The sequence below is a fragment of the Eublepharis macularius genome, chromosome 11 (genome assembly GCF_028583425.1).
Source record: "Eublepharis macularius isolate TG4126 chromosome 11, MPM_Emac_v1.0, whole genome shotgun sequence".
Classification (NCBI taxonomy): domain Eukaryota; kingdom Metazoa; phylum Chordata; class Lepidosauria; order Squamata; family Eublepharidae; genus Eublepharis; species Eublepharis macularius.
The window spans coordinates 4,498,017-4,522,382 of NC_072800.1; the positions used below are offsets into that span (position 1 = coordinate 4,498,017).

General features: G+C 44.7%; 1 protein-coding gene across 1 annotated transcript in view; it reads left to right on the forward strand.

The window, feature by feature from the left end:
• VSTM2A (V-set and transmembrane domain containing 2A) overlaps positions 1 to 8,990 on the forward strand; it is a 57,857-nt gene extending 48,867 nt beyond the window's left edge. The window contains exon 5 of the mRNA XM_054992109.1: positions 8,902 to 8,990. Coding sequence (XP_054848084.1) covers positions 8,902 to 8,990 — 89 coding nt within the window. The remainder of the gene's footprint in view (positions 1 to 8,901) is intronic.
• Positions 8,991 to 24,366: the final 15,376 nt, after the last annotated feature.

Consider the following 24,366-nt stretch of genomic DNA (forward strand, 5'->3'; position numbering starts at 1 on the left):
GAGCATATAGTATATGAGCATAGTAAGAAAGCATATAGTTACACAGTATGGTCAAATCAATACAGGGGACAGAGAACATATGAATGGCATGGATAAATGCTATGCAGACATGACAGGGACCCATGTTTGAACTCCCTGTCTCTGCACTATGGAAACTTGCTGGTTGACCTTCAGCCTAACTTTCCTTATAGGGTTGTTGCAAGAATAAATGAGAAACATTATTGTTTGTTTATTTATTTACATCATTGATAGTCTGTCTTTTTCATTGAGACTCAAGGCGGATTACTCAATGTGAGGGCCAAGCAAGAAGTGATGAATTACACTTGAATGGCAAGTGAACAGACGCACATGTATTCCTCCCTGTTCACTTGCACTCCACTTGCACTCCACTCGGTAGTGATCAAGTGGCGTGCAAGTGGAGCACAAGTGAACAGGGAGGAATACATGTGCGTCTGTTCACTTGCCACTCAAGCATAATTTGTCACTTTTAGCTTAGCTCTGAGTCAATACAGTCAATTTCAAGGACATTTCAATAAACAATGTAATAATGTATATAAATGCAGATTTGCAAAGATTTAAAAACCAGCAGAAATCCAGTACACAGATATATTGACCAATATAAGCCACTTTGGGTCCTCATCAGGGACAAAGGCAGGGTTTATTTATTTATGTCATGTCATGTCACATCATGTCATTTCTAGCCTACCTTTCTCACAAAGACTTGGCAGATTACATAGTGTGAGATTAGTACAGTCAATATCAAGGATATTTCACTAAACAATGACACAGGGTATATAAATGTGAATTTGAAAAGATGTAACATTAGTAAAAATCCAATACATAGTTGAAGAAATGCTGCAACTGAGCACAAGCGATTCTAAGGCTGGCATTAAACAGCAAAGAACTATCCAGTAGGATCATACTTAAGGCAACAGATAGTACATAGCAGCACTCAGTAGTGAAGTCTATGGTTCCCATCTTTAGTGAAGCATCTCTTTGAGACCACCTCTTTACAGTACAACCTTCCCATTTGAGTAAAAAAGCCCTCTTGAATAATTCAGTTTTGCAGAGTTTGCGGAAAGCTGAGAGAGTGGCGGCTTTTCTGACCTCTTTAGGTTGGCTGTTCGGTAGGATAGGAGCCAGCCGCCACAGGCAGCTGTTGATTTTGCCCATGTGCAGGGTGGCAGCTGCAGGAGACCCTGTTCAGATGAGTGAAGCTGTTGTGAAAGAAAATAGGGAGAGGAGCGGTCCTGTAGGTATGCCGGACCAAGGCCATGAAGAATTTTGTACATGATAACCAATACCTTGAACTGAGCCCAATAAGTGACAGGTGAGTGACATGGAGTGACAGCAGAATGGGGGTCATGTTCATAGTCCTGCTCACTCCTGATAATAATTGAGCTGCAGCATTCTACACCAACTGGAGTCTCCTAGTTGACTTAAATGAGAGACCTATGTATAGTGTATTACAAGAGTCAAGTCTTGCTGTTAGCATAGCGTAGATCCAGGTGGCTAGATTGGTCCTGTTGAGGTAGGAAGGCATCTTCCAGGATAGAGTGAGGTTGCAAAAAGCATGTTTTGCAGCTGCCTTAACTTGCTTTTCTAGCAGGAGTGCTGGGCCCAGTAGAACCCCTAGGTTCTTGACCTAGTCTGCAAGGGTCAGACAAACACCATCAAAAGTGGGGGCTGCAATGCCCTTCAGGATATCTGTCTTCCCAACAAGCATCACTTCTGTCCTATCTGGATTCAATTTCAATTTGTTCGTTTTCAGCCATTTGACCATAACTGTCAGGCAGCGACCCAAGATTTCTATTTCATCCTGTGGGTTTTTGGATATTGAGATATAGAGTTGGGTGTCATCTGCGTATTGATGGCATCCCACTCCGTAGCTGCAAAAGAGCTGCTAAAGGCTTTACATAGAGGTTGGATAACATGAGAGATAAGATTGCACTCTGGAAACCTGCAAGATAATTCCCATTCTGGAGACAGCTGATCTCCAATAGCAACCCTTTGAGTCTGTTTTCTGAGAAACAATTTTGAACAGTCCAAGGCACATCCTTTGATGCCCACTTCTGTCTCCAAACGCCTCAACAGGATGGCATGGTCTACTGTGTCAAAGGCTGCAGACAGATCCAGGAGGAGCAATAAGGAGGCATGGCCTTGGTCTATATTCAGATGGAGATCATCTTCCAGACAGAAAACTAAGTATGTATGTATGTATGTAGGTAGGTAGGTAGGTAGGTAGGTAGGTAGGTAACTAAAACACCCATTACCTCAAACATCCGTACAACAACCTTGGAAGGCCGTCCCTGTCACACACTGGGGACTCAGGCCGAAAAAGAATGGCTTGCTTAAGACTCCCCTGGTGAGTTCACAGCAGATATAAGGAAGAGCAAGAACTTCTTGCTCTCATTGCAGGCCTGGAGCCACTCCGCTTCGCCAGCCTGGACTGCAGCACTGTGGAGGCATGCCCGAAGGCCGGCTGGAATTGCTGGACGTGGAGCTGCAGAACTCCCCCCTCCCCACAGAAGCGCCTTCTTCTTCTCCTGCCAGCATCTGTTGAGCATCATCTACCTTCTTCTGATGGAAGAATCTCCAAGACTGGTTTTAATTATTGCTTTTGGTGAAATTCAGTCGCAAAGTAGGGAAGGGCAAGCTCCTTCCCGCAAGAGGGTTTGCTAACCTTACAAAATTCACTGGACTGATGGCTGAACTTGCTGGAGGAGGAACCCCAGATCAACCTTGTATTTTGCCTGAGCGCACCCGTGGGGCAAACTGAGTTTTATTTTCTGTCATTTTACAGTCATGGTGGTCCATAATGATCTTTTAGAGGGTTTCATTACTATGAAGAAAGGAGAACGTGGAAGTTGATTGTGAAGGAGATCTGGTTTGAAATGCCAGCTGGAGACCAGGCACCAGATTGAGGCTTTCATTTTATCACTTTCTAGATCAAACTTCACATTCTTACTTCAACAAATTCCAAAAACCTGAAGGACAAAAAAGGAGAGAGATACCAGGGAGGGAGGGAGGACTGAGCATCCACAGCCTGTGTGTTCCCTGGGAGAGAAGAAGAGAAAATGAACACAAAACAGAGCACTTGAACAGAGAGGGACTGAAAGACTCCCTATCTGCTATAAAGTAGCCAGGATCACCATCACGATCTGTTCTGCCTGCCCTTTTCAGAGCATAGCTAAAAATGGGTGGGTGGGTGGATGAGCCAGTTTGGTGTATTGGTTAAGAGCAGCAGGACTCTAACCTGGAGAACCAGGTTTGATTCCCTACTCCTCCACTTGAAGCCAGCTGGGTGACCTTGGGTCAGTCACAGCTCTCTCAGAGCTCTCTCAGCCACACCCACTTCACAGGGTGATTGTTGTGAGGATAATAATAACACACTTTGTAAACCACTCTGAGTGAGTGTTAAGTTGTTCTGAAGGGTAGTATATACCTTGAATATTATTATTATTGGATGTTATGATTCAGTAGGCGCATCATCCATCCTTGAAGTAGCCTTCCTCCAACGTAAGTGGCTCTTCCTCTAACTTAAGTGACTTTTCCCCCAAGGGAAGTTAGAAGAAGTTAGATGAAGACTGTTTGGACTGGAGAAAGATTTCAAACTTGTATCAAAATGAAAGGTGGGTTATAAATATTTTAATAAATGTACATAAACGAATAAACGTTGCTCATTTGGGGAGTAGGATTGTCTTCCCAGTGAAAAAGACAATTTGAACTGCAAGTCTTAATCTTGCTGCTGCAATCTTTTAACATGATGGCCTGCCTAGCGGAACGGTGGAGTTGCCAACTCTGGATTGAGAAGTTCATGGAGATTGGGGGGCCGGGCCTGCAGATGGCAGAGCCTGTGGGGGGCGAAGAGCTCGATGGGGATGTCAGGACACAGAGTCCACTCTCTTCCAAGCTGCCATTTTCTCCAGGGGGGACCGATGTCTGTAGTCTGGAGATCAGTAGTGACCCACCTAGAGGCAGGCAACCCTATGGGGAACAAACGGACTTTCAGAAATTCTACAAAACTCTTACTAGAAATGGTGAGTTCCAAATGGCCACTGCCAGAGCTTCCAGTTCGCCACTGCTGATGCTCCAGGGTGGCCTCTTCCCAGGACTCATTCCTTGGTCCTTCTCTCATTACCCTGACACCTTTTCAAAGGTCAGCAAAAGGCTGATGGGGAGGGGTGATTTCAAGCTCCAAGGGGAGGTGTTTGCAGATAAAGGCGAATTAAGCTAATGGAACATTAAGTGACATGAATAACCTGCTTGCATAGGTTTCTCTCTTATGCACAATGCTACAGTAACTGAGCTGACACAATGCACAATTGCACACATGCAATTCTGCTGATATTGCTGTGACAAAGGGTGGAACTTTGCTTCCTTAAAAAATAAAAGCAACATATTTTTATGAACATACCAAGAGAGCTATATAAGATAAGCAATACTGTCTCGTCAGTGATGACACTGATTAGAAGCAATATTGAGAAATGTAAAACTGATTAATAGAATCATAGGGCTGGAAGTGACCTCTAGGGTCATCTAGTCCAACCCCCTGCACAATGCAGGAAATTCACAAATACCTCCCCCCCTCTCCGACTGCCCCAGTGACCCCTTCTCCATGCCCCGAAGATGGCCAAATACCTCCAGGATCTCTAGCCAAACTGGCCTGTGGAACATTGCTACCTGATCCCAAGGTGGCAATAGGCATTACTCTGGGCATATAAGGCCACGAGAACAAAGCACTGATGTAACCCATTCTGCCCTCCCTCTCATGTTCTTCCCAGAATCACAGAATCAGCATTACTGTCAGATGGCCATATAGCCTCTGCTTAAAAACCTCCAAAGAAGGAGAGCCCACCACCTCCCGAGGAAGCCTGTTCCACTGGGGGACTGCTCTAACTGTCAGGAAGTTCCTCCTAATGTTTAGCCGAAAGCTCTTTTGATTTAATTTCAAGCTGTTGGTTCTGGTCTGACCTTCTGGGGCAGCGGAAAACAACTCCGCACCATCCTCTATATATGACAGCCCTTCAAGTACTTGAAGATGGTTATCATATCACCTCTCAGTTGCCTCCTCTCCAGGCTAAACATTCCGAGCTCCTGCAACCTTTCCTCATAGGACTTTGTCTCCAGACCCCTCACCATCTTCGTTGCCCTCCTTTGGACACGTTCCAGCTTGTCTATATCCTTAAATTGTGGTACTCAAAATTGAACACAATACTCTAAGTAGGTCTAACCAGAGCAGAGTAGAGTGATATTATCACTTCTCATGATCTTGACACTATGCTTCTGTTGACACAGCCCAAAACCACATTTGTCTTTTTAGCTACCACATCACACTGCTGGCTCATGTTCAGTGTATGGTCTACCAAGACCCCTAGATCCTTTTTGCATACACTACGGCCAAGACAAGTCTCCCCCATTCTATAATTATGCTTTTGCTTTTTTCCTTCCTACATGTAGAATTTTGCATTTATCTCTGTTGAAATTCATTTAATTTGTTTTAGCCCAGTTTTCCAGTCTGTAAAGATCATCCTGTATCCTTACTGTGTCTTTGACCGTATTTACCACCCCTCCTAATTTAGTATCATCTGCAAATTTAATAAGCATTCCCTCTGTTCCTTCATCCAAATCATCTATAAAAATGTTGAACAGAACAGTTCCCAGGACTGATCCCTGAGGAACTCCACTTGTCACTCTTCTCCAAGAGGATGAGGAACCACTAACTAGCACTCTTTGGGTGCGGTCTGTCAACCAGTTAAAAATCCATGTAATAATAATAGGATCCCAACCACATTTTACCAACTTGTCAGCAATGATATTATGTGGAACCTTATCAAAAGCCTTACTGAAATTGAGATAAACTATGTCTATAGCATTCCCCTAATCCAGCAAGGTAGTAACTTTCTCAACAAAAGAGATAAGGTTAGTCTGTCATGACTTGTTCTTGAAAAAACCCTGCTGGCTCTTAGTAATCACAACCATCCTTTCTCAATGCTCAAGGACTGACTGTTTGATGATTTGTTCTAAAACTTTTCCAGGTATAGATGTCAAGCTGATGAGTCGGTAGTTACCTGGATCCTCCTTTCCCCCCTTCTTGAGGATGGGGACAACATTTGCCCACCTCCAATCTTCTGGCACCTTGCCTGACTCTCAAAAATAATGGGCAGAGGCTCAGAAATTACATTTGCGAGTTCTTTTCGTACCCTTGGGTGCAATTCATCTGACCCTGAGGACTTAGTTCCATTTAAAGAAACTAGGTGCTTACGTAGTGCCTCTATGCTGATACTATGCTGTAGCTCCCTTCTGCCATCATGTGTTCTGTTATTGCCACGTTGAGCTCTTCATCGCCTGTTACAATTTCACTTCCCTGTTCCTGCAATGGACCTACCATGTCCTTGCTCTTTTTCTTACTTTGAATATAAGCAAAGAACCTTTTTTGTTGTATTGTCGAAGGCTTTCACGGCCGGAGAACGATGGTAGTTGTGGGTTTTCCGGGCTGTATTGCCGTGGTCTTGGCATTGTAGTTCCTGACGTTTCGCCAGCAGCTGCGGCTGGCATCTTCAGAGGTGTAGCACCAAAAGACAGAGAGATCTCTGTCTTTTGGTGCTACACCTCTGAAGATGCCAGCCGCAGCTGCTGGCGAAACGTCAGGAACTACAATGCCAAGACCACGGCAATACAGCCCAGAAAACCCACAACTACCAACCTTTTTTGTTGTTGTTGTTTTTAGCATCTCTTGCTAGCCTAAGCTCATACTGAGCTTTAGCTTTTCTAACACTCTCTACACACATTGGTTATTTGTTTATACTCATTCTTGGTTATAAGGCCCTCCTTCAATTTCCTAAATGAGTCTTTTTTTTATTTCTCAATTCATTAGAAAGCTGTTTATGGAGCCACCTTGGCTTCTTTAAGCTCCTCCCATTTTTCCTTCTCATAGGAATAGTTTGTGATTGTGCTTTCAATATTTCAATATTGTGCTTTCAATATTTTGCTTTTAAGAAACTCCCACCCCTCTTGAACTCCCTTTTCCTTAAGTATTTCTGACCAAGGGATTCTACCCAGCATAGCTTTCAGTTTGTTAAAATTTGCTTTCCTGAAGTCCAACCTGTATGTCTGACCACGTACAGCTTTTCCCTTCCCAAGGCTGTAAATTCCAAAATTACATGGTCACCACCACTACCCAGTAGGGTGCCCACTACTTTCACCTTGTCAGCCAGTTCTTCCCTGTTGGTGAGAATCAAGTCCAAGATAGAAGAACCCCTTGTTTCCCTCTCTGCTTTCTGAAAAATGAAACTGTCAGCAAGATAAGTCAGGAATTTATTCAACATTTCATTTTTAGCAGAGTTAGGCTTCCAGCAGATATCTGGGTAATTGAAATCTCCCATGATCGCTGTGTCCCGTCTCTTTGAGAACTGTAATTTTTTCTATGAGTTTCTCATCCAAGTCTTCTTCTTGGTTTGGTGGTCTATAGCAGACCCCCACTATAGTATCACTGTTATTTCGAATTCCTTTTGTTTTTACCTATAGACGCTCATCTGAACTTCCATGCTCAGATACATGTATTTCTTCACAAGTATATAATCCTTTACATATAATGCTACTCCTCCCCCCTTCCTTACTTGTCTATCTCTTTTGAACAAGTTGTACCTCTCTATCCTAGTATTCCAGCACAACATTGGACACAAGCCCATTGATTTCATTGCTTCTAACTCTGTTTTGAACTTGGGTTGAAGGCAGCCCGCCAGCCATATTAGGTGGCCTGCCAGGAAGTTGACACACATATTTTCCCCTGCTCTTGACTTTCTTGAGAGTGACTCCTAAGCAGGCAGCAATACTTGGGCATCCTCAGTCGCCATGGCTAGTGTGCTGTGTTTGGGTGGGTGGGTCATAAGATGTGCAGTCCTAATGCTAAATTGTGTAGATAGATGTTGACCATTCCTGATCAATAGCATCACTGTTGTTTGAGTGTTCCATTGTGTCCAGGCAGGTCTTCCTCCATTCTCAGTTGAAAAGAGCAAGCTCCGTTAACTGGAGACTACCCCTAGAGTATTATTGACCCTGCCAACTTTTTTGAAGGCTTCTAAAAAGGCAGAAGGGTACATCTTCCCCAGAATAGGTTTAAGAAACCACGTGCTACAGGCTTGTTTGCATGCTTGTTATTGAATGTATTGCCATTATTATCATCATCATTATTATTATAAAACTCTTTGGCCTCAGCCTACATATCTTGCATAGCACCAAGCCAAAACACATATGGAGGCTCATTAGAGGCAGGACAGCTGCAGACTGCAAGATGGGGGGGGGAGGAGTTTTTTGGATGCTGTAGTCAGCCCCAGCTGGCCTATGTTGTTCGGCTTGGTGGCCTGCAAGGTGGGCAGAGGTCCCTCAGCCTCTTGTTGGTTTCCTGAGGGACCTGTTTGTTAGTGGACAAGGGACAGCTTTGACAGGCACGGACATTGTCTTTGCAAAGTGACTTTACAGATTCTTTTGTCACGAATGCTTAGAGGCTGAAGGTGTTTTCATTGGTTCCTCTTGCCGTATGGTAATTGGATTACAGTTAAAAGAAAAAAAGAGACATGCAAGAAAACAAAGAACTTCGTTGTGGGACTGAAATCCTTTGTATGTGTTGTTATTTGCAGTGCATGCCAAGACAGTCATGGGCACAAGAGCCAAGCGGGCGAGCTAATTAAGTATATAAAATGTATATGTTTAAACAGCCTTATAAAGGAGCATTGGAAATCTGCAAGATGAGCGAATATCTTATAACTTCTTCCGCAGGTGCGAGGATAGCTACAAGCCATGGACTTTCTGTCCTGCTTCTTGTTTGTGGCTTTGTGAAGGGTGCTTTGCTTTAATCTAAAAAGTGCTGACTTTTTCCAATATCACTTTCTCTTCTTAAAGCAAAGAGCAAATCGCCTGTAAAACCTACGGAGCGGACAGCAAAGTTGACCCTAACTTCCAACCACCACCCTGCACCCAATGTACTCTAACTCTCTACTCAAAAGGAGCACCTTCTTCAGGACACACAAATAAAAATAAAATAAACAAAACATTAAACACATTTTTTAAAAGGAGAGAAGAGCAACCCAATTTTCTTCTTTTATGACTTTCTTTGGAACGTATCAATGGTCTTTTCCATGAGATGAACTCACATGGTGTAATAGAACACTACTTAGTGGGATGATGTTTTCTTTTCTTCTTTTTTGGTTCAGCAAAGAGAAGCATCAAATTTCCTTGACTGTTCAGGGCTTGACTGCAGTTTTTGGCGTTATCAAAACTGGATGTTTGCTTTTACACTTGAAAAAGCAATGTTCTAGGCAGAAGGCAAAACTCCAACTGTAAACTTGTTCGGCATACAAGACGTATGACAACAACTTCACCTCCATCACAATGGATGGAAATGCGGTTGTGAGAGTTTGGAAAGTTGTTTTATTTTTTCTCCCCTCTAGGTGGCAAATCCGTCAAGAATTCAAAGCTACTAATCATACACAAGAGCCTATTTCTGGAGGACAAGCAAGAAAGTGTTAAAGTCTCTCTCGGACATTCTTCGCTCAGTTGATTTTTTCTGTCCTTTTTTTTGGTTTCTTACTTTTGTTCCTGTTTGATGGTGGCATTTGCTAGCCTTGGCTTAACCCTGTGCAGCACTCAAAGGTTTCTATAAATACATTTTATTTGCGTGTGTTCTCTATTTCCGTGTGTTTTCTCTAATTTTGCAACCCCTGTATATGCAAATCTAACTTAAATTCTGTAAATTGCTTACAGTACGTGTAATATAACTTCAGAACAGACATTCTGTGGTTCATTCTGCAAACCAGTTTTGAATATTATCTCAGTGTGGTGCCACCAACTGACATCTCTGTTTCCTTTTCAACAAAGCATTCATTTTAATTTGTAATTCAGTACTGTATGGGATTTTGTAATTCATGCATTCACTTTCCACTGGTCTGAGCCCTTGCAGATGGCAATGGGGCCCCTCTGTTTACTCTGTAAAAATGCACATTAAAATTTGTTATGGTCTCTGAGCAGTAAATTATTTGAGTTGTATATATGCCATGTTAAAATTATTTGCTGAATACCTTTAATGTATTCTGTTTATGGTTATGAAGTGGTTATGTTGCCAGGAAAATGTAGCTCTACAAACATCCCACTTCATGCAGAAACAAGACCCAAAAGAAACAGGATTTTGTTATTAGGTGGCTTTTCTTTTTATGAAGATGATTGGGAAAGAGAATTTGCAAAGTTCACTCAGAAACATCGGGAATTAATGGGACTTCTAGTGGAATTTTCAGACCAGAATGTTTTGATCTTGTGTTCCTGACATGCAAGAATGTTTTGCTGGTGCCTATAAATGATTATTCATAGTGCAAACTGTACAGAAGAAATGAACCTGGAGGAAAAACAGTACTGTAAGACTTCTAAAAATTATTCTAACCTTTGTACTTCCAGAGCAAATGAGCAATATTAATAACAATATTAATATCAACAATATTAGTAATATGCAAGATATTAGAGGGCTTAGCAAATGATTCACACAACACTTTTCTTGAAATCCAAAGGGTGGATCTGCACTATTTAATATTGTCTGTATCTCTGGGTATATTTAGACTCCTGCAAAATAATTTCTTTATAGTCCACAATACTCCCATCCATCTGTACCTATATTTGGGTGGGACAGATGATTCTGTATTATTCAAAGACACGTTGTACACATCTCTATTGCACAGTGTTTGCTAATTCAATCTAGGCATTAGTAGCTCAGAGACTCAGTTTGGTTTCCAAAATTTTCTTTATATCCCCTTAATTCAAAAGCACCCATCTCCTTTGATGTATCCCCAAATCCTTCCTCCTCAGTGTCATGATGATCAGGCAAAAGGGTGACATCAGGCAAAGTCTGATATCACTTCTGAGGGAAACCTGGAATTATGAGAAGAACCTGTTGGTACATAAGCTTTCCTTTTTATGGCAATTAGTGAAAACTTGTGTGACTCCGGAGGAGGGAACTTGTGTTTGTCTGTCCCAGCGAGATGCTGAGGATCGAGTGGCTTTCAAGCAGCACTGGCAGGGGGTGGGAGAGGGAAAGGGCCAAGGGCTCTGCTGTTTAGATCATACAATTGCGTTTATGGGTTGGGGAGTCCATAATGCCATCTCCGCACTGGGCTGAAACCTGGAATTGACATCACACCTCTCTAAGAATCACCAGAAACTCTATGGTAAAACCAGCAAGTTTCTAGTGATTGCTAGAGAGGTGTAATATCACTTTCAAGGTTTTCCCTGGAAGAGATATCATTCTGTTGATGGCACCCTTCCTGTCCCCCAGACTCCCCTAGTTGCCGGGCCTGGAGCTTGGCAATTCTGCCTAGAAATCATATGACGTTGGGCTGGAATATTTTAAAACAAGGATTTTTCTTTCTTATTCTTACTTTGCTAAATGCAGTTGAGAGGAATATTTGCATTCGACCATGTTATCTGTAAATGTCAGCTGTTGTTTACAGAGCTAAAAACACGATGATTGAGGAATATGATCAACTCACACATTTCAAAGGTTAATCTACCATGATTAGTTTAGCCAAACAATGCTAAACACATAATAAATTGTTTAACGTCAAGCACTATGAATGGCTTAAACCACCTGGTCAAATATTTCTTCAATGGTAGTTTTGTTTTATTTCCTATATCTGAACATTTCAACAATGCCATTTGATTCTTATGTTCTTGAACAAATACTTCATTGCAGTTTGCTGGAGCTCTAAAAGGCCAGGCTTCTTGGCTTATCTGCCCAATTTATGACATGCCAAGCCATTGTGGGGCCGCTAGCCATATTGCACGGCAATCCAAAAATCTCGTCAGTTTGCCCGTCTGGCCCAGTTCGCTCCTGAGGTATGGCATTCACTGGAAACTCAAGCTCAGCAAAGCTGAAATGGTACCACCCTCCACACTTCCATGAAGTTCAGAAGTAACCTGAGAATGTTCCTCAGTTGGCAAAGTGTTGCCAATTAAATGGGCCCAAATTAGAGTGCTTTTGTCCCAAATCCCCACAACTCTGTGAGCTGGCATGGCAACTTGGTGACACTATCCTAAGCAGAAGAGCACCTTTCTAAGTCCATTGAAGTCAAAGGTTTTAGAAGGGTTGGACCGGAGATGGCACTTCCTGATGACGCAGAGTGGGCCTCCTCGACCCACCCCTGGGACACTGACATCAACCACTGCTCACCTGGCCTCCCCACAGCAGAAGTTGAATGCAGCACCAAGGCCCCTCCACCCCGTGGGGTGTGAGATGCTCTGGCCACTCAAGAGGCTCCAACACTCTCAGGCTACAAGGTTGTGATGCCAAGCCAGCCCTGAGCAGAGAAGGAGGGTGACTCCCAGAAGCTGACCACACTGAGGCTCCACCCAGCCTCCCACCCCTCCCACTCCAGCTGGCAAGCAGCTTTGACAGGGCAGGGCAATGCCCAGTGTCCCAGGAGGCCCTGATTGATGGGCATCAGGGCAGGCCTCACCCAGGGTGGAGGATCGCTGGGAGGCTGGTGCAGCCCATGGCCACAGCACTGGCCTAGCCTCAGGGGTGGGCTTAAGGGGGTGGGTTGGCGGTGAGCAGGGGAATAACGAAGGGATGCAAATGCAGGCCCCTGAGGAGAGGAGGAGCGGAGACTGCTCTGCCGGAGAGAGAGACTGGGAGCTGCTTGAGAATCAGGTGACAGACCCCCCCCCCCAAGCTCTCCCATTTCTGAGGCCCGTAGGGAACTCTAGAGTGAGGGGAGATGGGATGGTGGGCAGATGGCAGGAGGATCCCACCCAGCCAGTTGTGCCACACCTCTGCTTGAGATTGCACTCTAGGATCCCTACCTTATTTGGGCAGCAGGTAATGGATTGCACTTAATTTGATGGGTCAGAAGCTGTTAAATCTTTCTTTTCACTTCATGTGAGAAGAAGTCCTAGGTTCAAATCCCAAGCAACCCCATGTTCTTGGCGAGGCATACTTCCAAGGAGGGATGCCACAGTGGTACCAGCACATGCTTTGCTAGTTCAATCACTGGTATCAACAATTATATCACCTTCTTGGCCTTGGCGCCTGCCCGGTGGAACTCTCTGCCTGGTGACGTCCGTGCCCTGCGGGCTCTAATACTTCTGCAGGGTGTGTAAGACGGAGATCTTCCACCAGACTTACGGCTGAGGGCAGCAACGGTTACCACCATATCCAGCCCCATTATCTGTCCCCTTATGAAGGGAGGAAAGATATACTGTTTACTCAATCCATAGCTCAGATTGCACTATTTAAATGGTTTTTATCTTGATGGATTGATTCAATTTATAACTATTTGTACATTTAATTATGCAAATGTGATTATGCTGTTAGAACTGTATTATTTTTTTTTTAACAATTTTTATTTTTCAGTATACTACACAACACTACAATAACACTACACAAGACTATCACAAGGGAAGGGGATAGAGATGAAGAACTGTATTAGAATGTTGTACACTGCCCTGAGCTCGGTTCAGTGGAAGGGTGGTTTAGAAATCTAAATAAATAAATAAACAAGCAAACAAATAAATAGGATCTCTGGCAGCAGAGACAGCGAGAAACTTCTGGAATAACCAGTACTGGAACAGAGTTGATCACCTGGTCTAATCTAGAAAGCTGGTTAATATGGTTATGTCCATGTAATGCAGCAGTCTAAAGGAGCAAGCGAAGTGTCCCCTTGTCATAGTTTGGACCACAACGTGAACCACGATGTCAGGCTCAGTCACACGCTCTATACGGTGGCTGTTGAACAATTGTCCTCAGTTTCCAATTCCTGGCAAGCTGCAAAACCAAGAGGATTATTCTGTACCAGTGGGCTGTGATACATGGCAGGTCAGGTTCTTTTGACTTGGCAGGTAGGTCACAAATTGTGGCAGCCTACTTTATACGATTATAAGCAAGCATGAGCCAACTGTCCATAAATAAGCACCTCAGGAGAAATCTATAATGCATCATGATAGAAATGCAAGGGTCTTTAGGGTAAAGCACCGGTGTTCATTTTAACACATTCTTGAATGCTGCTTCCATTGCTACTGTAGCATGAAAGAAGCCACCAGAAACTACATCAGGCATATGTCTCAGAATGATCACTGGTGGGATCACTTTTCTTAAAGGTTGGTGGGTCAGGAGAAAGGGCTATAGCCAAAGGTTCATCACTGGGTCTTCTGTACAATCCCACATGGGAACGGGGCATGCGCAGATCAGCCTGCACATGCCCAGTTCCCATGTGTGCCTGCACAGAAGAACACTCGATGAACAACAGTTAGAGGTAAGTGCAGCCCTCTTTTCTCTGCAGGGATGCACATTCACATGTTTCTAAAGAATGCAAAATGGAACCGTAAGCTACAGCACTGTAGAAATATTCAAAAAGACAAACTCTGGTGCAGCACAGATCAGGAGACCACAAGGGCAGCAGGATGGCCTTCCAGAAGGTGGAACCCAATCTCTAGGCATACAAGGTAATTGTTCATGAAGACAAATCTGGGATGTTTGCTCATGCCTTAGCATTCTTCGGTAACTACACTCCTGAAAAAGCGCAATCACAAAGCACACCCAGCTGTTCATTGTAGCAGCTCATTTCAGTGCTAAAAACAAGAAGGATGCTGTGAATTCTAAACAATACAAACATCACCTTTTAAAAGTTTGCAGCATTCAATATATAGGGTGAGATCTGAGACACCAAGGTCTGAGTGAAGCTGGCTAAGCAGGACCCCTCCCCGACTGCTGCAGCCTAGCACGGAAAACCTGCTCCTTGGGGGCTAGAAACCCTCAGGAAGAGTGTGGAGCTCTGTCGTGGGAGAGGGAATTGGAAAAAGTTGCCCTTCCTCTCCCCACTGGAAGTGCTGTTATGCTAGCATAACAACCAGAGCTTTTTTTCAGCTGGAACGTGGTGGAACGGAGTTCTGGCACCTCTTGAAAATGGTCACATGGCCGGTGGCCCCGCCCCCTGATCTCCAGACAGAGGGGAGTTGAGATTGCCCTCAATCTAAACTCCCCTCTGTCTGGAGATCAGGGGGCGGGGTCACCGGCCATGTGACCATTTTCGCTGAGGGCGATTTAAACTTTAAAAAACTTCCCCCCTGTTCCGGCTGACCCAAAGTGACGTCATTGTTCGGTCCTGAGTTCCACCACCTCTTTTCCCAGGAAAAAAGCCCTGATAACAACCATTATATTTAGCCATCAGGAACCTTTGGAATTCTGCCACTAGGCAGCCACAAAATGTCCATGTGTGATGTCCTGCATAACTGTAATAGTAACTCTCCAACATTTCAGGAAGAAGCTCTGTTTAACAGGATGCCTTTCAAAATAAACATACTGTTTTAGAATATTTTCTCACATACACCCAATTTACACAATGTAGATCCTTGTGCTGTGGTAGTGGCAGCTGCTGCTGCTGAAGCGACGTTTCTAAATATTTGCACAGCCAATCAGATCTCCAATGGCCAATCAGAAGCCCTGCTGGGCAAAAGCCCCACCTGGTTCTACCCACTTTTTAAAAATACTTGATGGGTGCCAGGAAAGTTGTCAGCAGGCACCACGTTGGAGACCTCTGATCTATACTATTAGCTCACAAAAACAGCTCCATAAATCATTAAAGGGACTAAGAAATCAATGAAAGGGTAAGAAAGGTCCCAATTGAACTGGATGAAAGGCACGCAAGCAAGCAGGTGCCATGTGAGAGTTTCCACCCTGGAAAGCTCTGCCCTCTCCAGCCTCACTAAATGCTGTTCCAGAGCACCAAACATCAGCTGGGGAAGGGAGTGGAGGAAGTGGCTGCGATCAGACGTCCCCTCCATCTCCCAGCTGAACAAATGACTGGTGGTATTAAATACTATCTGATCAGCCACTCAGCTCTCCAGCTGAGATTTTTCAGTTGGGGGAGGTGCACACACCTGACAATGGCAGCTGAGAAGGTGAAGTGGGGCTAGCCCATCAAGTCAGCATGAATACCGTTCCTGTACACATTTGTGCCATCAGTGGGGAATCTTGCTAGCAGGGATGGGCTACCGTGGAATATAGAGAGCAAGGAAGCAAGGGGGGGGGGAAGAATGCAAAAAACGAGGGCAAATGGAGCTGCATCGTACCTTTCTGGCTCTTTTCCGCCACTGCCAGGAACGCAGGAGCCCAACTCTCTAGGCAGTAAAGGGGCTGCTTAACCATATCGATGCCTTCAGCAGGAGCCTCAGTTCGGAAGCTCCATTTGGGGGAGAAAGGAACAGGGAGTGAATCTTAAGCAGAGTTAAGCCCGTTTAAGCCCATTGACTTCAGACGCTTTAGAAAGGTGTAACTGTTTAGGATGGCACTGTTAATGTTTTACGACTGAGAAGGGCCCAATTGCAACGAGGGAAAAATGTAAATCAATTGGAGCAAAAATGAACCACAAGCTGATATGAAAATTAGGCAGATAATTAAACATTAGTTGAAGTTATTGGCACATTTGTATTTAAATGAGGACTATATCAGCTACAAACAAATGTTGATTAATCATGCGATTTGAACGGAGTTGCTTGCATTCATTTGGGCATTACCAAACTGGTACATTCCAGTCCAAAGGATTAGAAGCAAAAGAATTTTAAAAGGATAAAATCCCACTGGTCGGCTGCTTGGCGGGGAACGGGGAGTGAGGCAGGGCTGAATTCACTCTTTTTCTTCTCTCCTGATTTGCCGAGTGGCAGAAAAAGCAAATTTGAACATGCAGCCCTGATCAGGTCTATATTTTCAGTTCCCAGTTCTGCAGATAGTTCTTCATCCACCCGTGGCCCAGCACAGGAAAGCCCAAGCTGGATTTAGTCAACCATTCAGAGGTACCATCTGGAGGATACTAAGGGAAGTCTCCGATATTTTCCAGTCCAGTAAGCCAAAATTAACACTTATTGTAAGAGGCCATATTTTATTTTTCATTTCCCATTGCAAAAGCACACACAGAGGCCAAGTACCCTCAAAACAATACAAGTATGCCTTTAACTTTTGCTCATTAAAATGGACTCCCTGTCAATTAATCAATTACAGGTTTAATCAATTATCCTAGCATCATTAATTGTTTGGAATGGGACTCAAGAATGGAAAAAGGGCGACCTGTTGAATTTAAACACCATCACTTCTTGCAGGTTTGCATTCTAGAGTGATCAACAAAGACAAGGATTTCCGTCAGAAGAGGATTTGCCTTTGTTGATGATAGACAGGAAATCCAGTCATGTATCACATTGCAAGAGACAGTTCATTGCACCCAGAGAATTATCCAACATCAGCAAGTCAATTCAGTGATCGCCCCCTCCCCACCCGCCCTGGAATGGAGGATTCATGTCGGCACTTGCTCCTCCAAAGCAAGCAGCAGCTGCAGTCATTCTCCCAAACTACCTTGTCACTGAAATTGTTTGAGAACATGATGCTCTGATGGCCTTGACAATGCTGAGCCTTTGAAAAAGCAGGTATTAGGAAACGGGATTAATAATGCTGGAAAACGCCCGTTAGGCTCCACCTTGACAGTCTCTTCTTCAAGACTCTGTACAAGTTGCTCTTTTTGAAGAAGTCAGAAAGCACGTCTTCTTCTCAGTGGACCTGCAAAGAAAGAAGAAATAATCATAATGGATTTCTAATAATGATTGTTTAGGTATAAATTTGAGGAATTTATTGTACTAAACTCTTCAGGCTTTTTATATCATATTGTATATGGTGCGTGTTGATTAGAGATTGATGCATCTTTTTAGCTCTTCTCAAAAGCCTTACTGTTATATATTGCGGATTACATGAACTGAAAATGTCATATATATTGTTAGCACTTTGGAGCACTTGCAGCACTTTAAAAAGAACTGAAATATTGCATTTTCGAATTGTGATTCATTTTTGATAATTGTAACCCTCCGGTAGGCAGTGCCTTCTGAATCTGCAGGCTGGAGACTTTTGGCAGAGTCTGCCAGTATTCACAAGCGGAACTCGAGCTGATGAGGTTAGTGTGTGTGTCAAGGCATCATATTTGTGGCCCCCCATCAGGAAACTCTCACTAAGAAAGAACATGAGGGTCCACTTGAGAGGCGAGGGGTCCGCTGGGGAATTCTCTGAACTCCTACTAAAAATAGGGGACAGAGCATATCCCGAGTCCAAGGGAAAGGTGACCATCCCTGCAGGCCTGGGCACAGTAGTGACGACCCTAGCAGAACTAACAGCCACGATATACCCTGATATCGCCACTATCACGGAGAAGTCCATGGACTGGCTATGCAAGCATGCCATTCTGACCCCCAAGAATGACAAGGCTGCCATCATTAATGAAACACAACTTAACTCACTCAAAATGGAGTACCGTGTTAGTGACCAGTTTCTGTACCATGCATCTGACGAAGAGAACTTGATTCTCGAAAGCTTATGCTACAATAAAATTGGTTAGTCTTAAAGGTGCTACTGGACTCTTTTCAAAATGGAGTACAGAGCTGTGGACTCAGTGGTGCAAATGGATGATGTGGTCCACTATCCTGTGGAGTTCTTCAGTATGCTCAACCCTCCTGGCTCCCAGACCACAAGCTTCTCCTCAAGGTGGGGGCTCCAGTGATGCTGCTCTGGAACCTCAACCCACGCAAACTCTGCAATGGCACCAGACTACGAGTGAAAGTCTCCACAGGAACATCATCGAGGCCACATTGTTCATCAGTAGAGGTGGGCACGAACAGCAATACGAACAAAAAAAAGTCATGAACAGCCCGATCAGCTGTTCGCGAGCAAGCTGTTCATGAGGCCCCATTCTCGACAAACATGTGTTCGTTCCAAGCCCTGTTCATGGTGTTCATCAGCCGTTCGTCAAGCCAGACAGTCTGGCGCCTTTCAATCAATTCCCTTGGCAACAGTAGACACGGACTTTCTGAACTCTGTCTGAACTCCTGTTGTCCTAGAAACCTCAATCTAAGCCCAGGGGCACTTCACCCCCGACTCAGCCGCTTGTCAGGGAAAACCCTGACAAGGACTGATTGCAGCCTGCCGGGGTTTAAATTTCCCTCTCCCTGCTGCTGTGCAGTGCAGGAAGAGGGACATTTAAATCCCCCACTCAGCTGCTTGTCAGGGAAACCCCTGACAAGCAGCGGCTGAGTGCAGCCTGCCGGGGTTAAATGCACAGCAGCAGGGAGAGGGGCACTTCACCCCCAACTCAACCACTTGTCAGGGGTTTCCTGACAAAGTCTCCCCCCCTCCCTCCAGCTGGCTGGAAGGAGGGAGACTTTGAATGGAAGGAGGTTCCCCACGCTGTTTGCAAATGGCATGGGGACCCTTCTTCCTTTCAGAGTCACCCCCCCTCCCTCTAGCCAGCTGGAAGGAGGGAGACTTTGAATGGAAGGAGCTTTCCCACGGCATTTGCAAATGGTGCAGGGAACTTTCTTCCCTTCCAAGTCTCCCCCCTCCCTCCCACAAACAGCTAACCATGAACATGTTCGTGAACAGGGTTATGTTCGTGGTTGTTCGTGATTCCCTGTTCGTGGATGGCAATGAACAACGAACCTCGTGTTTGTTTTTCCTGTTCGTGCCCACCTCTATTTACCAGCAGTGCTCGGAAGTGGGGCGGGGAGTTGGTGTTCATACCATGTATACCACTCATATCATCAGAGAACCCCTTCACATTCAAGAGACAGCAGTTCCCCCTCAAGGTCTGTTTTTCTATGACGATGAACAAGTCCCAGGGGCAGACACTGAAGGTGGCAGGAATTGACTTGAGAGAGGGCTGCTTCTCACACGGGCACTTCTACGTGGCCTGCTCCAGAGTGAGCTCACCCAGCAGCCTGGTGATTCCCAGCACCTGAGGGGAAAACCACCCATGAGGTCTACAAAGAGGTCCTTCAGTAGAAAAAAAAAAGGTTGTAAGTATTTTTCACTTATTTACTGCAGTACAATCTTTTCCTTTTAAAAATCTCTTCAATAAATGTTACATTTCAAAATTCACTTCAACAGTTTTCAGCATCAACATACTTCGCTTTATTCAAACACCTTTGTGAAGCTTGGGTACTATGCTATTATACTACAAAACCAACTCAATAAAACCAAAACCAAAAAATATTACATACCCATAAGTATTATAACTGGATTTAAAGTAGTTAAATACTGTAGCAAAGCACGGGCATCAAGCTATTCTTTATATAGATTACAGTAGTCTAGACTACATGTTACTGTGGCATGAATCTAGGGGGCCAGATCGGCTGTGTCAAGGGAGGGGGCTATCTTCCAGGCTAGACTGAGTTGAGAGAAAGCCTTTTGTTGCAGCTGCATTTACTTGCTTCTCTAGGAGCAATGCTGGATCCAGTTTAACCCCTAGGCTCTTCACCAAGTCTGCAAGGGTTAGTTGAACCCCATCAAAAGTGGGGAGCACAAGATCTTCACCTTCCAAACCAGCATCACTTTCATCTTGTCTGGATTCAGTTGCAATTTGTTCACTTTCAGCCTTTGGCCCACAGCTGTTAGGCAACGGTTCAAGGCCTTTTCTCCACCTTCAGGGGCTTTGGATAGAGAGATACAAAGCTGAGTGTCTTCCACATATTGATGACATTCACCTACTTCTGCCTCCAACCGCCTCAACTGTCAGCTTGTGGCTAGATAAGGCTCTTCCTACAGGTTCCCTTTCAAAAGCAAACAGGAGTCCATTGATCGAATAAGGAAACTTTACTGCAGAAAAGGTCCATTATAGTCCACAGTCCTGAATAGGAGACTCAGGATGGTACACAGTCATTGTTACCAATGAAGGGCAAAGCATGAGGTACAAAGTAACAATACCCATCTGGATTTGCCTCCCCCCACAGTTCTCAAAACAACATCTCTCAGTCCTGGGAAGCTGCTCTCCTTCAAGGCCAATGCTTGGTGGAACGGTGTTAGACAAAACAGTCGCCTCCGATGGGAATGCTGCCTGGGAACTGGTGCACCTGGGAAGAAAGCACTTAAACACTAGAAGCATTAGAAAATGGAGTCAGTACAGTTTAGATATACACTGGACCTGACATTCTGCCCCCCTTAAAACAGATCCCCCCCTGGTTTATATGGGTAGCGAGTATGAAAAGCTTTGGTTAATCTAGGAGCATGAACATGTACAGAGTTCACCCACTCATCGTACCCAGAATCAAAGTCCTTCCATCTAATGAGGTAAAAAAGCTGATTACGTTTGAGTTTAGAGTCCAAAATTTGTTGCACCTCATAGTGTATTTGGTCGTCAATCAAAGTTGGAATGGGTGGAGCTTTGATGTGCCACTTGTCATCGGTAGGAGCTCTTTTTAAAAGACTGACATGGAACGTATCGTGTACGTGGCGTAAGTTCTTGGGCAAAGTTACAGCAACAGTCACTTTATTTATTATTTTGCGCACAGGGAAAGGTCCCAGGAATTTCAGAGCGAGTTTGCGGCTTGTCTGAGCTATTTTCAGGTTCTTTGTGGAAATATACACATGATCTCCAGGTTGTAAATCCCATTCGGCCACACGATGGCGATCTGCGTATTTTTTGTAATCCAGTTTGGCTTTTTCAAGATGTTTCTTAATAAGAGTCCATTGGTGCGCCGCCTCCCCCCACCACGAAGATACATCTGGCAAATTAGAGGAATGGAGAGGGGGAGCGTCCAACGGGAAGGGATTGAAGTGAGCTCCATAGACAATTTTGAAAGGGGCCTCTCCAGTTGAGGCGTGTACACTGTTGTTATATGAGAATTCGGCCAGAGGGAGAAGGTCTACCCAATTATCTTGTTGGAAATTAATGTAGCAACGAAGAAACTGTTCTAGTATCTGGTTTGTTTTTTCGGATTGTCCGTCGGTTTGTGGGTGGTGGCTTGAGCTGATGCCTTGCTCAATATTCAACATTCTCAAAAGCTCCCGCCAGAAGTTGGCAACGAACTGTCCGCCGCGATCCGAAATCACCTTGGACGGAAAAGAATGTAATTTTACGATGTGTTTTAAAAATAAATCTGCTAGTTTTCGAGCGGTGGGTATAGCAGTACAGGGAATAAAATGAGCTTGTTTGGAGAACAGATCTACCACGACTAAAATGCAATTATGTCCTTTTGAAACAGGTAGATCAGTGATAAAGTCCATAGATATTATTTCCCAGGGTCTGTTGGGTGTTTCCAATGGTTGCAGGAGACCCGGAGGTTTTCCTTTTCTGGTTTTGGCGCTGAGGCAAACGGGGCAGGAACTAACATATTGGGAAATGTCTTTGCGCATGCCCGGCCACCAGAACTGCCTTTGGATTAGATGCAATGTTTTCAGATACCCATAATGACCAGCAGTGGGAGCATCATGACAGCGTTGCAAAACCTCCAGCCGGAGGCTGTCTGGGACATAAAACTTGCTCCCAGCTAGCCAATCCCCCTGTGGGGATTGGACCAGTTTGTTTCGCGGAGCCTTATCCCCCTCCTTTTCCACCTCAGTTTTAAGTTTCGATTTCCACTCCTGGTTGGCCGGGAGGGGCTGTTTGGCTCGACTGCGAGTAGTCACCACGCCCCCAAGTTGCGTAGGCGAGAAGACCGTGTCGACAGTCTCCTCCCGTTTGCTCCTGTGTTGGGGCATGCGCGATAGGGCGTCCGCCAAAAAGTTAGTCTTGCCCGGGAGATAATTTAGAGTGAAGTTGAATTTGGAAAAGAATTCCGCCCATCGCAATTGCTTGGCATTCAGTCTGCGTGGGCTTCGGAGGGCCTCCAGATTTTTATGATCTGTCCAAACCTCGAAGGGGTATCGCGCCCCCTCCAGCCAATGTCTCCAATTAGTAAGGGCTGCTTTTACTGCAAAAGCCTCCTTCTCCCACACATTCCAATTCCTTTCCGCCTCCGAAAATTTTCTAGACAAGAACGCACAAGGCCGCAACTTTCCATCCTCCCCCTTCTGCAGTAAAACTCCCCCTATTGCCGTATCGCTGGCGTCGACTTGCACTACGAAAGGGGACTGTTCGTTGGGGTGGGAGAGGATGGGTTCCGTTACAAATTGCTTTTTCAGGCGTTCGAAAGCAGTTTGGCAATCGGAGGTCCATTGTAGTTTGGAGGAGGGTTTTTTAGCTTGGTCCCCTTTATCTTTTGTTTTCAACAATTCTGTTAAGGGGAGCGTGATTTGGGCGAAATTTGCTATAAAGTCTCTATAGAAGTTGGCAAAACCCAGGAAGGATTGTAGTTCTTTACGGGTGGTGGGTGTTTGCCATTCTTGAATCGCTTGTATTTTGGTTGGATCCATTTTTAAACCCTCTTGGGAGATGCAATACCCAAGGTAAGTGAGTTCGGTTTTATGGAATTCACATTTGGACAACTTGATGGGTAGTTTATTATTCATCAAGGTGGCCAGGACCTTTTGTACCATTTGAATATGTTCTTCCTCTGTGTCTGAATAAATTAAGACATCATCAAGGTACACCACCACCCCTTTGTACAGAAATTCGTGCAGAACTTCGTTTATCATGGACATAAATACAGACGGGGCTCCCGTCAATCCAAAAGGCATAACTAGGTATTCATATTGTCCGAGGGGCGTATTAAATGCGGTTTTCCACTCATCCCCTGCCTTGATACGGACGTGGAAGTAAGCATCTTTTAAGTCTAATTTTGTAAAGATCTTACCTTGGGCCACGACGTTGAGAAGGTCTCGGATGAGTGGTATAGGATAGGCGTTGTTGGTGGACACTGCATTAAGTCCTCGAAAGTCCGTGCACAGTCGTAGTCCCCCATCCTTCTTTTTCACGAAGAGAACCGGAGCGGCGTGGGGGCTGTTGGCTGGGCGGATGAACCCTCGATGGAGGTTGGTGTCGATGAATTTCCGGAGCTCTTCTCGTTCATGGAGACTCATAGGATAGAGTCGTCCTTTGGGCAGTGAGGCTCCGGGTAAAATTTCCACCGCACAGTCCGTTCGTCGGTGCGGGGGTAGAGTATCAGCTTCCTCCTCGGAAAAAGCGTTTAGAAAAGGCCAATACGGTTCGGGTATTTGGTTGATTTCTTCTTGAGTAAGAAGGGCCTTTTCAGTATGAGTTGGATCTTTGCCCCAGTTTTGGTTCCAACGGTGATTTTTGCAGTTGGCATGACTGAAGGTGATACATCCTTGTGCCCAGTCTATGTAGGGATTGTGATCACAGAGCCACTTGCTGCCTAGAATTAACGGGTATTTGGCAGTGGAGCTGATGACAAAAGACCTCTTTTCCCAATGTTGTCCCATGCCTGTGATCACTGGGATGGTCTCAGTGGTAACGGGGTTCATATTGGTGCCATCCATTTGTTCAAAGATTACTGGATTTTGTAATTCCCGAGTTGGTAAGACTAGTCCATTGACTAGAGCTGGGGCGATGATGTCTCTCGAACAGCCCGAGTCGATAAGGGCTTGCACTCGGATGTGCATTTTTCTCTCTGGGTTGATTAGAG